The sequence below is a fragment of the Hemitrygon akajei genome, chromosome 12, assembly GCF_048418815.1.
Source record: "Hemitrygon akajei chromosome 12, sHemAka1.3, whole genome shotgun sequence".
In the NCBI taxonomy this organism is placed as follows: Eukaryota; Metazoa; Chordata; class Chondrichthyes; order Myliobatiformes; family Dasyatidae; genus Hemitrygon; species Hemitrygon akajei.
In genome coordinates this window covers 55,445,720-55,461,807 of record NC_133135.1, presented here as the reverse complement: position 1 = coordinate 55,461,807, position 16,088 = coordinate 55,445,720, and the positions used below count along the sequence as shown (strand labels likewise).

General features: G+C 39.9%; 1 protein-coding gene across 18 annotated transcripts in view; it reads left to right on the top strand.

The window, feature by feature from the left end:
• lrrc7 (leucine rich repeat containing 7) overlaps window positions 1-16,088 on the top strand; it is a 584,278-nt gene that overhangs the window by 337,827 nt on the left and 230,363 nt on the right. For all 18 annotated transcript variants that reach the window (XM_073063123.1, XM_073063125.1, XM_073063124.1 and 15 more), the window contains one exon: window positions 13,762-13,879. In XM_073063123.1, coding sequence (XP_072919224.1) covers window positions 13,762-13,879 — 118 coding nt within the window. The remainder of the gene's footprint in view (window positions 1-13,761; window positions 13,880-16,088) is intronic.

Sequence of the window (16,088 nt, the reverse complement as noted above, 5' to 3'; positions counted from 1 at the left end):
TGGGTTACTTACCAGCAAAGATAGAGGCGTCTGTTGGAGTCTGGGGATACTATTTTTAATGGTATTTATTAATAAAAATACACAAAAATAATATCAATGCAAATATACAGATAATATACGTCATCAATACTAAACCTAAAAGTGCGGGTATAATAATAATCAATAAGAAATAAGCTCTATCGTTGTCTAGGGGATAATGAATTGTCCGATGGAAATCTAAAGTTCGTTTCAGTTCCCACAGGCTCCAGTATTTGTTTGTCGCTGTGTTGCAATTGTTGGAGAGAGAGAGAGATAGAAGAATGGGAACAGTTTCCGCTATTGTTTTTGCCGACCTTCCTTTATGATTTCGATCCGTCGGTGTCTCGTTGTTGTGGCCGTTCAAGTATGACCTCTCCTTTTAGCTAAACCGTTCTTCCATGATGAGCCCGCCACCCTGGCAAGGGAGGACACACACGAGCTCTCACCGGCTTTCGCTATAAAACGCTGTCACTGGATTTCTAGCGTTTCTCCTGGTGTGTCTAAAGGGGTTGTTCCCCAGACCCGACTTTTATCCTTACTCACGGGGTCTCAGATGTCAATCAGATTGGGATGATGCAATCCCTCAACCAGACCACTCTGGTTGTCCCCTGAGGGGTTTCAATGAATAGTACAGTACTCAATACACAATTCCTTCTCCAAGAGACAATTGCAGTAATCAGTGGTTCCGTTCCGCTTTTGTTAGGAGACATTCCACCTTGTTGTGTATTCTGCGTTGTCTATAACAACTGCCTTTGCTGTGATCCTGCGTCTCTCTCTCTCTCATTCCTGACATGATGTGTATCTCTCTCATTTCCTGGGTCTCAGACCCGAAATAATAGCGATCTTGCGATTCTCAAAAGGGGGGGGGGGGCGGGCATTGGCGATTCTGGACCCTTCTGTCCATCAGATTTGCTCCTCATTCATAACAGAATCATCTGCAAACTTTGCAACAAAGCCATCAATTCTATTATCTAAATAATTGACAGTGAAAGGCAGCAGTCCCAACACTGTCCCCCGAGGAACATCACTGGTGTCCAGCAGCCAACCAGAAAAGTCCCCTTTTATTCCCACTCACTGCCTCCTGCCTGTCAGCCATTCTGCTAACCACGCCAGTACGTTTCCTGAAACACCATAGGATTTTATCTTGTTAAGCAGCCTCATGTGTGGCACCTTATCAAACATCTCCTGAAAATCCAAGTAAATGACATCCACTCCCTCTCTTTTGTCCACCCTGCTTGTTACTTCCTCAAAGAACTGTAACAGATTTGTCAGGCAAGATTTTCCTTTACAGAAACCATGCTGACTTGGACTTATTTGATCGTTTTGACTTATTTTACCAAGTACCTCAAAACCTCATCCTTAATAATAGACTCTAACACTTTTCCAGCCACTGAGATTAGGTTAACTGGCCTATAATTTCCTTTCTTTTGCTGTCCTCCTTTCTTAAAGTTTATTGATTAACTCATTATTCATTTTATGTTGCTTTGGGGAATGCATTGATTTCAGAGTTGTCTCTGCATTTACCTACTGTGGTGAACTACATATACCTGTCTGGACTGCTCCTGTGGCTCCTCCCACAGACCCCTGTATAAAGGCGACTGAGGCCTGTTGCCCAGCCTCATTCCCCAGGATGTAGTGTTGTTCATTCTTCCAGTCAATAAAAGCCGATACCTTGCTTCCTACATCTCAGAGTGAGTTATTGATGGTGCATCACCTACATTGTTAAATGCAAAGTGACTGCAATATAGCATTCTTTTGGAAAAGCTTTGAGACAAATTTAAGAAATGTGGCAAAACCTTTACCTCTGTGTGGTTCAGAATGAGGAAAAACAAATCAGGAAGACAACAGAAAGTCAAATGAAGTCAGGTAGAAGTGGGAAATTACTTCTTAAGGCATTGCCATTTTTCAGAACTAGAATGAAAAGAAATGACTGAAATATGAACACGACACTCACTACATATAACCAACATACCTTTTTTTGTTCCTAATCGAAAACCTAATAGGATCTCTGTCTGAATTATCCAAAACTACCTGAATCACTATTACTTTATACTTAAAGACGCAGCATGGTAACAGGCCCTTCCAGCCCAAAGAGCCTAGGCTGCCCAATTCTACCCATATGACCACTTACCTTTGGAATGAGGGAGGAAACCAGAGCACCCAGAGGAAACCCATGCGAGCACGGGCTAACCTGCAAACTCCTTAGAGACAGCAGTTAGAATTGAACCCGGGTCGTTGACACTGCAATAACATTATGCTAACCACTGCCCTGTCACCCCTTCACACTACCATGTTGCCCAAATCAATATCTTAGTTTTTTTTACTTCAGATTCACACCATCTAGTATATTGTTTTTAAATTTGTTTTATTATTCTTTTTTTATTTTCTCATAGTGCTGCATGATAAATTGACATATCTCAATACACCTTGAGAGCCACAATTTTAATCCCTCTGAATGATGGAATGAAAGCCTGTTCCAATGAATGACAATATCCAAATTGAGTCTTTTAGTTGCATACTGCATGAGTCATATTTCATTTTAATTTTCTTCTAAACTGCATCCTCTAATATTGGTACGATGAAATCTCCGAATGGAGTGGAATTTATGCAGCAAGTAGTCTCCTCTGATTTGGTATTACCTTCTGGCATGAGTTTTAAAAGTATGCCATTACACTTATACCTCAGACTGTGATTTGCCTAATATAAAACGAGGACCTTGGAACTGGGGATTAATTTTTCAGGGAGGGATTTTGATGAAATCCAAGGGGAGCCATTTAACAGGATTAAACTCACTGAGGCAACAATATACAAGGCAGAAGAAATGCTATAAGTATTGCCAAATTAACTGTATTTAAATTCATAGTGGAACATATGAGCTAATACAGGCCTGAACTTCAATTACCATTGTTCAATGTTTGTTTATGTCACATGGCACAATTTCTGTTTTAAAAAAAACCAAATTAAATTGAGATTGTTAATTCTGTGATTTTGTTTCCAGCTTTTCCATACATCTGATAATTGATTGCATGGAGATGTTACAACATGAACAATAATGTCCAAAGTTTGTCACAATAAAAATGCTCGCAGTCATTTGTTCTAATCATGTACAATTGGTCTCATGACACATTGAAGTAAAAAAAATCATTTTTAAAAAAACGTTTTACTCAGTGGGCAAGGCAGCATCTATGAAGGGAGAAACAGAGTTATTATTTCTGATTGATGACAGCTGTCTTTATCACAGCACATGCAAGGGCAATTTCACTGTTCTTTAAAGAGGATCTCCCTGAGCATGCCACAGGCTATAGAATTTAACCCTGGGAACATATTTCTGCTAATTCTACGCCCTTCATATGAGTCACTTTCCACTTCTGCTGGAGATGCAAAATAGATGGCACATGTAGGTTAAAAAGTATATGTCTAGAGAGGAGAACAATATTAAATATAGTCATCATCCTGATGTATGTTCCTGTATCAAGCTGTGCATGCAGCCAATGTATGCAAATACCTTCCGGTTAAGATGGTTCTGATAAGTAACGAGTCTTGCACACAGTTCTTATGGGCTATTTTAAGAGTGAAGAAACAGTTCCGATTGGTGTTAAAGAAGGAATCGGATGCACGTCAGTTCTGGCAGGAATTGCAGGCCATTACTTCCTACAAGGCAAAATCTAACAATATGAATGGCTGTGATGCTTCACTCCCAGATGGTTCAACGCATTTTATGCATGCTTTGTAAAGGAGAATAAAACTACTCCTGTGCAAATTCTTGCAGCATCTGATGACTCTGTGATCTCTGTCTTAGAGGCCGATGTTAGAACACCTTTCTGGAGGGTGAACCCTCACAAAGTGTCAGGCCCTGATGCTGTACCTGATAAGGCTCTGAAAACCTATGCTGACTGACTGGCAGGAATGTTCAAGCACATCTTCAGTCTCGCACTGCTGCAGTCAGAGTGTCCACCTGATTCAAAAGAGCAACAGTCAAATTTCAAAGTAAATTTATTATCAATGTACATATGCACTGCTTATAAAAAGTATTCCCCCCCCCCCCAGAAGTTCTCATGTTCTATTGTTTTACAACATTGAATCACAATAGATTTAATTTGGCTTTTTTGACACTGATCAGGAGAAGATTCTTTAGTGTCAAAATGAAACAGATCTCTACAAAGTGAGCTAAATGAATTACAAATATAAAAATCAAATTAATAGATTGGATAAGTATTCACCACCAAACACCACATCCTGACACACTAAGCCATCACTGGTGCAGCCAATTGGTTTTCTAAGTCACATAATTAGTTAAATGGAGATCACCTGTGAGTAGTCAAGGTGTAAAAATACACCTGTATCTGGAAGGTCCAACCGCTGGTGAGTCAGTATCCTGGAAAAAACTACACCGTGAAGACAAAGGAACTTTCCGAGCAACTTCGTAAAAAGGTTATTGAAAAGCACAGATCAGGGGATGGATACAAGAAAATTTCTAAGTCACTGGATATCCCTTGGAGTGCAGTACAGTTAAATCAATCATCAAGAAATAGAAAGAATATGGCTCAGGTATAAGTCTGACAATAGCAGGCCTCCCTCAAAGACTGAGTGACCGTGCAAGAAGGGGACTAGTGAGGGAGGCCACCAAGAGACCTGTGACAACTCTGGAGGAGTTACAAGCTTTGGTGACTGAGATGGGAAAGACTGTGCATGCAACATCTGCCTGGGTGCTTCACCAGTCACAGCTTTATGGGAGAGTGGCAAAGAGAAAGCCACTGTTGAAAAAACTCATGCTTTGGGGATGCTTCACTGCAGCAGGTCCTGGAAGGCTTGTGAAGGAAGAGGGTAAAATGAATGCTGCAAAATACAGGGAAATCCTGGAGGAAAACCTAATGCAGTCTGCAAGAGAACTATGACTTGGGAGAAGATTTGTTTTTACACTGAGACAATGACCACAAGCTTAAGCCAAAGCTACACAGAATTGGCTTAAAAACAGCAAAGATAATGTTCTGGAGTGGCCAAGTCAAAGTCCAGACCTCAATCCAATTAGGAATTTGTGGCTAAACTTGAAAAGGGCTATTCACTCACAAACCTCATGCCATCTGACAGAGCTTGAGCTGTTCTGTAAAGAAGAATTGGAAAAAATTGCAGTGTCCAGATGTGCAAAGCTGATAGAGACCTATCCACACAGAATTAGGCTAGAATTGCTGCCAAGGGTATCTACTAAATACTGACTTGAAGGCGGTGAGTAATTATGCAATCAATTATTTTGTGTTTAATAATAGTAATAAATTTAGACCAATTTGTGGAAATTTGTTTTCATTTTGACGCGAGTCTTTTCTGTTTATCAGTGTCAAAAAAGCCAAATTAAATCCACTGTGATTCAAGGTTTTAAAATAATAAAACATGAAAACTTCCGGGGGGGGGGAGGGGTGAATACTTTTTATAGGAACTCTATGTCACTGTATACAACATAGAGATTCATTTTCTCATGGGCATACTCAATAAATCCATTATAGAGTAATAACCAATCAATAAAAGACCACACCAACTTGGTTATTCAAACCTTGAGCAAAAGACAACGAACTGTGTAAATGCAAAAAGAAAGAATAATAATAAATAATGAGAACATGAAACGAAGCATCCTTGAAAGTTGTGGGAACATTTCAGTGATGGGGCAAGTGACGCTGAGTAAAGTTGACCCCTTTGAGTCAAGAGCCTGATGCTTAAAGGGTAAGAACTGTTCCTGAACCAGGTGGTGTGAATCCTGAGGCTCTTTTACCTCCTTCCAAATGACAGCAGTGAGATGAGAGCATGGCCTAGGTGGTGGGGTCTATGATGATGGATGCTGCTTTCCGGCAACAACGCTCTATATAGCTGTGCTCAATGGTGAGGAGCACTTCACCAGTGATAGACTGCACCATATTCATTACTTTTTGTAGGATACCAGGCTCTGATGAAGCCAGTCAATATACTCTCCACCACACATCTATAGAAGTTTGTCCAAGTTTTAGATGTCATGCCAAATCTTCACTAACTCCTAAGGAAGTAGAGATGCTACCGTGATTTCTACATAATTTACTAGATTGTTACCTGGGTTTCAGCACCTAAGTTACAGAGAAAGGTCGAACAAGTTAGGTCTTTATTCTTTGGAGCATAGAAGGTTGAGGAGGGACTTGATAGAGGTATTTAAAATTGAGGGGGATTGATAGAGTTGACGTAGATAGGCTTTTTCCATTGAGAGTAGGGGAGATTCAAACAAGTGGACAGGAGTTGAAAGTTAAGGGGTAAAAGTTTAGGGGTAACACGAGAGAGAGAGTGGTAGCTGTGTGGAACAAGCTTCCAGTAGAAGTGATAGAGGCAGGTTTAATTTTGTCATTTAAAAAAAAAAGGATAGGTATATGGACAGGAAAGGAATGGAGGGTTATGGGCTGAGTGCTGGTAGGGGGGGCTAGGTGAGAGTAAGTGTTCGGCACAGACTAGAGGGGCCGAGATGGCCAGTTTCCGTGCTGTAATGGTTACATGGTTATAATGGCGCTCACGTGTTGAGCCCAGGACAGGTCATCGGATATGATAACACCAAATAGTTTCAAGTTGTTGACCCTCTCTACCTCTAATCCTCCAGTGAGGACTGGCTCATGGACCTTTGATTTCCTCCTCCTGAAGTCAATATATCAGCTCCTTGGTCTTGTTGACATTGGGTGAGAGGTTGTTGTTGTAGCACCACTCAGTCAGATTTTCAATCTCCCTCCTATACACTGAATTGTCAACACCTCTGATTCTACCTACAACAGTGGTGTTATCAGCATTAAGGATGTTATGGGATATGGAGCTGTCTTTAGCCACACAGACATAAGTGTAAAGCGAATAGAGCAAGGGGCTAAGCACGCAGCCTTATGGTGCTGATGGAGAACGTGAAGGAGATATTGTTGCCAATTTGAACTGAGTGGGGCCTTCAAGTGAGGAAATTGATCTAATTGCACAGCAAGGCATTCAGGCTAAAGTCTTGAAGCTTTTTGATTAATTTTGAGGGGACAATGGTATTGAATGCTGAGCTGTCATCAATAAAGAGCATCCTGATGTATGTACCTTTACTGTCCAGATGTTCCAGGTTTGAGTGAAGAGGCAATAAGATGGTATCTGCTGTGGACCTGTTGTGAGGGTAGGCAAATTGGAGCAGATCCAAGTCACTCTCAGGCAGGAGTTGGTATGTTTCATCACCATCCTCTCAAAACACTTCATCACAGTGGATGTAAGTCATTGAGGCAGATAATCACATTCTTCATAGGGACCATACAAGTGAAGCTTGCTTGAATTAGCTACATACCTCAGACTGAAGCAGGAGGTTAAAGGTATCAGTGAACACTCCGGCCAGTTGATCAGCACAGGTCATAAGTACTTGGCCAGGTACCCCATCTAGCCCGAATGCTTTTCATAGGTTCACCCTGCTGAAGGCTGCTTGAACATCAGGGACTGAAATCATTGGGTTATCTGGGGCTTGGGAGTTTGTGATGGTTCCTCCATGGTTTGATGGTCAAACCAAGCATAGAAGGCATTGATCTCATCTGGAAGTGAAGCCTCTGTTGCTTGATTTAACTTGATAAGAGGTGATAGTATTCAAGTCCTGCCACAACTGTCGAGCTTCCCTCATTATTTCAAGCTGAGTCCAGAATTGCCACTTCGCCCATGAGATGGCTTTCTGGAGATCATACCTGGACCTCTTGTAATTTGCTTGGTCACCAGACCTGAGAACCTCTGATCAGGCCCTCAGTGGATTGCAAATCTCATGGTTCATCCAGGGCTTCTGGTTGGGGAAGAGTAAATGATCTTGTGGGGACACGCTCATCTACAACTGTTTTTATAAAAGTCTTTGACACTCATAGTGTATTTATTCAGATTCACAGATGAGTACTTGAACATGGCCCTGTTCAGCAACTCAAAGCCACCCTGTAGCCACTCTTCTGCCTCCCGTGACCACATCTTTGATGTCCTTATCTCTGGAGCCTTGCTCTTTAGCCTTTGCCTGAATGCCAGTAGGAGAAGTACAGCCAAGTGATCAGATTTCCCAAAATGCCATCAGGACATGGAGTCATAGGCATTCCTTATCTTAGTATAACAGTGGTCTAGTGTGTTGGAATCTGGTGCTACAGGTTATACCCTGATGGTATTTGGGCAGAGATTTCTCCATAGCCATGGATGAAGTGCGGTGGATAGGGAGAACTGCTCTAAGAATAACCTAGGAAATTATAAGCCAATGAGCCTGATATCAGTAGTGGGTAAGTTATTGATGGTATTTTAAGAGGTCAATATATAGGAGTTTGGATAGACAGGGATTGATTAGGGATAGTCGTCATGGCTTTTTGCATGTTGGTCGCATCGAACCAAACTTAGAGTTTTTCGATGAAGTTATCAGAAACATTTTTAAAGGCAAAGCAGTGGATGTTATCTATATGGTCTTTGGTAAGGCCTTTGACAAGATCCTGCATGGGAGCTAGTCAAGAGTGTTGAGTCTCTTAGCATTCAAGATGAAGTAGTAAATTGGGTTAGACATTGGCTCCATGAGAAAAGCTAGATGTCTGCTTCTCTGACTGGAGGCCTGTGACTAGTGGTGATCAAAGAACTGATCAGGGATCAGTTCTGGGTCCATTGTTGTTTGTCATCTATATCAATGATCTGGATGGTAATGTGGTAAACTGGATCAGCAAATTTGCAGATGACACCAAGATTGAGGGTGTATTGGACAGCGAGTAAGACTATCAAAACTTGCAGCAGGATCTGGACCAGCTGGAAAACTGAGTTGAAAAATAGCAGATGGAATTTAAAGCAAACAAGTATGAAATATTGCACTTTGGGAAGTCAAACCAGGATAGGACTTGTACTGTGAGTGATAGGGCACAAGAGTGAGGTAGAACAGAGGGATCTGGGAATACAGATTCATAATTCCTTGAAAGTGGTGTCACAATAGATAAGGTTGTAAAGAATCCTTTTGGCACATTGATCTCCATAAATCGAAGTATTGAGTACAGGAGTTGGGATGTTATGTTGAAGTTGTATAAGACATTGCTGAGGCCTACTTTGAGTATTGTGTGCAGTTTTGGTCATCTACATGCAGGAAAGTTGTCAAAAAGTTTGAAAGAGTGCAGAGAAATTTTACATGGATGTTTCCAGGACTTGAGGACCTGAGCTACAGGGAAAGGTTGAATTGATTAGGATTTTATTCCCTGGTGTGTTAGAGAACGATGGGATATTTGAAAAAAGTATGCAAAATTAAGAGGGTTATAGATAGGGTAAATGCAAGCAGGCTTTTTCCACTGAGAGTGGGTGAGCCTAGGACTATTGGTCATGAGTTAAGGGTGAAAGGTGGAATGTTTAAAGGGAACATGGGGGCGAACTTCTTCACTAAGAGGGTAGTGAGAGTGTGGAATGAGCAGCCAGTGCAAGTGGTGGATTTGGGTTTGATTTCAACATTTGAAAGAAATTTGGATTGGTACATGGATGGGATATAGAGGGGTATGGATCAGGTGCAGGTTGATGGGAATAGGCAGATTAGTAGGTCCGTGAGGATTAGATGGGCTGAAGGGCCTGTTTCTGAGCTGTAGTGTTCTATAACTCTATCAAAGGTGACGATGGATACTGTGGGATGGTCTCTCAAGCAGTTTGTCAAAGTCATGTGGCAGAATGCCTCGCACAGTGTTCTTGAGATTGCTGCCATGCAGATGGAATCATCAATCACATCTTCGTGAACCGTGCGAGAAATTCTGGAAATGGATGCAGTAGCCCTTGCATCTGGGCAGCAAAGGACTCTGTGCGGTAGAGGTTTTTCCCAGGAATGCTCACTGAGCCAAACATCAACTGCACCTGGAATATCTTCAATTCAATACGAGACACACTTGTTGTGCCCGAAACTTGCTAGTCTTTCAGAGTAATGAGGTGTGCATAAGTAAATATTGCTCACTGGCATTTTCCAATGTGCTAGGCTTTGTGTTGGGGGAAACACGACAGCTCGGTTAACCCATTGCAAAATCAAGTGAAGGACCATAGCCTGGGGTCTTGTCATCACTGGACACTGCAGGGCTGGGCTATGTGTAACAGCCTTTCAAATGCTTCAATGGGCATTGTTAGAAGGAAACATGAGTGTCATTGACAAATTGAAATGCAATGTATTAATGTGATAGTACAATATAAATGAAATAGTCATCTCCAAATTGTATTTACTGTATGTAATGAATACAGTATATTGTATAAAAATTATCTTTCATACTGCTCCCATTTGGGCCTCTCAACTCCTCCTTACCCAGAGGACATACGGTAATCTGACACATTCATGACCTGATAGTGAACTTGACACTTACATTCCCATCTGATCTCAACCCTACACCATTTCCCATGCTACCCTATCCAGCATCCACCTGCAGCACTTACACCAAAAACATTTGTAGTGCTGAAATGTTGAAGGAACTTGCTGCAATTGACAATTTTCTCCAATGATCTTCTAAAAAGAATATGTTGCCTGTAAGTTGATGGAAGCTTTTCCTGTTGATTATGCATGCATAATAGTATTTTATAACAAAAGTTTGTAGCGATTTATAGAATTACAAAAATCAGGTTTATCACTGACTTACATGTCATGAAATTTATTGCCTTTTGCAGCAACAGTACAATGCAAAGTCATAAAAATCGCTATAAACTATAAAATAAATAGTATGAAAAAAGGATCTCAAGATGTTCAGATGATTCATAACCAACAAATTAATTTTGAAGTGTAATCACTGTTATAACGTAGGTGAAGAATTATAGCTTCATTTGATATGATTGTTATTTCTCTAAATCAAAGTTGAGTTTGTACTCACATGCCCAAGCATATGTATGTATATTTGCAATGTAAAACTTGCAGCAGCATCACAGGCTCATAGCTTCATATAAGCAATGTTCACAAGCAAAACATTCATTAAATGTAAGACGTACACAATTTTTACCAGAGTGAACACAGAGCAATAAGGAGACCCATTTTAGTGGAAAGTGACTGTAGTAGTAATAGTGTTGCCGAACTGAAGGGATTAGGGTTTTGCTCGTTGGCTCAGTAACAGAATGATTGAAGGGAAATAGCTGTCCTTGAACCCGGTGGTGCTGGACTTCAGGCTCCTGTACCTTGGGCTGTTGGTGGCTGGAGAAAGATGGCATGCCCCAGATCATGGGAATCTTTGAGTTTTGCCTTCTTGAGGCAGATCTCCTGTAGTTATTACTGTTGATAGGGAGGATGTCTCCATGTATTAGGCCTAGTTCACAACTCTCTGCATCTTTTTACATTCCTGCACATTTGAATGCAATGTCAAGATACTTTCAACAGTACACATGTCAAAGTTTGTTTAAGTGATCAGTGATAAGTCCAACATTGTCATTCTCCTAAGGAAGGGAAGATGCTGGTGTATCATCCTAGTGATTACATCGATGTGCTGGGCCAGGACAGTTTATCTGATATGTTAATACTCAAGAATGTGAAGCTGCTGACTCTTTCCACCACTGATCCCCAATGTATACTCGTCCTCCTTCCCTTTCCTGAAATCAACAATCAACTCCTTTACTAACGTTGAGCCGTAGGTTATGTTGTGGCACCACTCGGTCAGGTGTCCCATATTGTTCAGGTAATGTGATTCATCACCACCTGTGAGATGTCCAGCAACAGCAGGAGGTATTAAGGTAAATGATAAGCTATGATCTCATTAAATATTAGAGTTTGCATCCATGCCTTACTCCTACTTCGATTCCTATCTCTGTAGTGATCTCATCATTCAGCCATTAATGATTATTAATGATATCTCAATCCTCTCAAAATGACTTCATGATTTCTATGTCAGACACATGCAGTCAAAATCCTCTAATCCTCATGTAAAATGGTTCCACTGCTTCATCTTCTTGATCTCTTATGTTTGGTTTTATGTCCCTTTATTGTAGATTTCTCTATCACAGGAAACAGCCAATTTTTTATATAAATATTGTCTTCAGCAACTGGACAATAAGATGAATGGTGTTGGCCAGAACACTAATCTTTGTATATACTAAAAGCATGTAAATAGTGCAATTATGGAAAAGCTGCCTAAAAATCAGACTTTCACATATGTGCAATACTGGGCAGGAGCTGTGTCTGGCTCTAATGCTTAAGAAGTTACTAAAATATCACAAAATTTGGGAAACAACACATACAAAATGCTGGTGGAACACAGCAGGCCAGGCAGCATCTATAAGGAGAAGCACTGTCGACGTTTTGGGCCGAGACCCACCAGCATTTTGTGCGTGTTGTTTGAATTTCCAGCATCGGCAGATTTCCTCGTGTTTGCTCTCACAAAATTTGGGGAATCTTTTCTTAAGAAATTGTTATCATGGTTTGTGGCTTTAAAAAACTTTAAAACCTCACCTGTACCTTTCACAATCACTGGCACTTGCTTGGCAGATAACAGCAGTCATTTGCTGTACAGCTGAGACAAACAATGGGATATGGTTGACTGAGGAGAATTTGGGGAACAGGCAGCTCCAGCATCAAGATCTCACAAGGGCAACCTGCTATAAGACTGGAACAAGGTGATCACACCTTGTGTCTATGTTCCACTGTCAATGCACAGTCGGTGAGGTGTATGTGGACTGCATTTATCATCCACAAGAACTTTAATCTGTTTCCAGGACTACCAGCAAAAACATTTAAATAAATAAAACTTAATTCTGAAGAATGATATCCTGGGGATACAGTTTAAATTACACATTGTTCACTCCTTGTTGAACAGTGAATTAATGAGGCAAGTCTGTAAGTCACTATCTTTTGATCCGTTTTCTGTCAGTAGCTAATTAATACATACTTCACACTTCAGCGTTATCATTCTTTGTGCCAGCTTTGATGGGAAAATGGTATTAGTATTAGGGTGAAGTGCCCAGTCTAGTTTGTGAAGGATGAAATTTCCACAGAAAGTGTGTACAAAGACTTCAAAACGTGCTCAAAATCATGCTTTGTACACCATTTTTGTATCAAAAGGGGCACAGTTTTTTTTCTCTCTGTGTTAATTTCAGGGCTGGCCAGTGCTCTAGAAAAATAAGATCAAATGACTGATAGGCATTCTTCATTCAAAGATACGTTATGACCTTGTGAAATATTACTTGTCTAAGTCAACAACTGTCCCTTAACCATCAGTAAAAACAAGTTATTCATAATTCATTAATTTATTGCTTAGATAATTAAACTGTGTACAACCACAGTCATATAATAGTGTGTCACTATCTGAATTAATCATTTTATAACATACCTTGAAGTGTCATAATATAAAAGTCAATATTAAAGTAGATTTTCACTGTCCATTTTTAAGTATATTATGCAATAACATATTGAAACTTTGTTAAATATAGTGATCGTAGCACCTCCCCATTTTATGTTCCCATTGTGAATTAAACCGTAAGTGACATGTTGACCTCAAAGAATTTTGTCAATAATATCTCTGGTATAGGAACATCAAGCAACCTGTGTCAAAGCTTTACTTCTATCCTAAACTGAAAACAATGTTTCTTTTTCTGTTTGTTGTGTAAGGAAAAGGAAGTTTCTTTAATAAGTGTTGTCATGAGTATATTCCATTGTAAAAAATTCCAAAGGATCATTCTGAAAATTCATTTTAAAGTTGCTTTAGTAGCACTACTAGTATCCATGGAGATAATTAACGATGGAACTCAGCTTTAAAGAGCAGAGAAAGAGAAACATCCCATGTAATTTGTTTCTCAATGTTACAGCAATTGTTCAACTGCCAAGCCCTCCGCAAACTAAGTGTTCCAGACAATGATCTTTCCAATCTGCCCACCAGCATCGCCAGCTTGGTGAATCTAAGAGAACTAGACATCAGCAAAAATGGTAAGAATAAAACATACATTTTGACATAGTATTTTACTTTCAATATGTTTCAACTGTAACTCCAATGAATTTATTGCTAAATGGTTTCCTTTTCTGAAGACTGCAGCTCATGATACCGTGCAGATCAACAATTGATTACTATTATGTCACCAATGTAATCACTCCTTTGGTGTTAGCTTATCAACAATCTATCCTGAATGATTTTCAGAACTGCAGTAATCTAGTTTTCACAGTTGATAACTGTAAGGGATTGAAATTATGTGTTTTTTTAAAAAGACACAATATACTGAGTAAAATATTTGGAAGCCAGATTTAGTTGAGTTGAGCTAACCTAGCACAGTCCAAAGTTCCAATTCTGGGAATTCATTGGTATTTGAAGTGAAGAATTGATCTGTCCATTAAATTGACTGGGATAAAGTTGTGTTTCGGATACCCCTAGAAAATTAAAAAGCAATGTAGCAAGTGCAGAACCTCATATACTTCCCATAAATATATTCTTTCATGGATAAGTATTTAGAGGCTCAGGTTGGAAAGGAAAAAAAGTAAATACTGTGGAAGTGTCATAGTTTCCCATCTTGCAGAATTGCTCCATTTGTTATTTGTAATATTTATCTATTCACCGGTAACCCTTGCATAACACCTCATCCATCTACTCTGAAGTTATTTCCCATCTTCAAGCACATCATTTGAAGCTGTATGTCAGGAAATTCATCTCTGATTAGTAGTGCAGAAACCTTCTTGGGCAGACTGCAGCGCAATGTTGTTGATACTCACTACATTAGTGCTACAGATGGGATAAATTTCTAGGTATAATAGCTAACAGAAAACAAAAGATTGGCAGTCCACTTTTTGGGGATGCAAGGAATGTGTTGAAGGATGATTACATTTGCACGATAGTGCATTTTTATACAATTTTCATCCTTAAAGTTGTGAACTGGCAGATCAAGGTTTGCCAAATAGCTTTATGGTAGTAAATGCTCCTTGTGTGCGAAATGATAGTAAGGTGCTCCCGTTCTCAAAGAAGGCATTATACCACTTAATTTTTTGTAAAAAGATGCATCATTGTAATCGGAAAACACTATAATATTCTGATTTGCCTGTAACATAAGCAGTAATTTTAAAGCCTTCATTTCCAAAGACAATTATTTTCTTTTTAGCTTGTGGCCTTAAGGCTTAAAAATAAAATCATGCTGTGTATTTTCCGGACATAGGATAATCATCTGAAGATTTGATCTGGCAGATAGTGAGCCTCCATGCCTTCTATATTGGAAGTTAAAGCTTTCATGAAAATAGTGAGGGGTGGAGAGTAGGTATTTTACCAAATGTGAATAGGTGAACTTCTCTGCTGGTACAGATTAAAGATGAGTATAAACTACTATATTTATGATTGTATTGATCCATATTTTAGGACTTTTCTAGTTTTTTTCAGCCAGGATTAATATTCAGGCAGCACAGGAACATTTATGCTAAGTACAAATTCTTCTAAGATTTAAGAATGCCTATAAATGCTGTTCTATTGGCTCTGTAAGTAAACCCACTATTCCATATGACTAACTACGATTGCAATGGGACTGTATATATTCATGACTGTCCTTGTGAAAATCAGCCAGACTTTTTTTTAATCAGCATGTACACAATTTCAAAATTCTGTTACCTCAATCACTATGAAATAATCAGATCCGTCCCAATACCCTTTTGCATAATGCTCCTTTATTAGCAGAATAATGTATTGGAGCCCTAAATTAAAATAACAAAAAAAATGCAAATACTGTAAATTTTGAAATAGAAAATGTTGGAAGGACTCAGCAGCACGCACAAAAAGCTGGAGAAACTCAGCAGGGCAGGCAACATCTATGGGAAAGAGCTGAGACGTTTTGGGCTGAGACCCTTCAGCAGGACTGGAGAAAAAAAAATGAATAGATTTAATAGATGAGGGAGGGGAGGGAGAAAGACAAGGTGATAGGTGAAGCTGGGAAGGGGAGGGATGAAGTAAAGAGCTGGGAAGTCGATTGGTGAAAATGATACAGGGCTGGAGAAGGGGGAATCTGATAGGAGAGGACAGAAGGCCATGGAAGAAAGAAAAGGAGGGAGGAGCACCAGAGGGAGGTGATGAGCGAGCAAGGAGATTAGGTAAGAGAGGGAACAGGGGACGGGGAAAGGTGAAGGGGGGTGAGGCTGTGTTACCGATAGTTTGAGAAATCGATGTTCA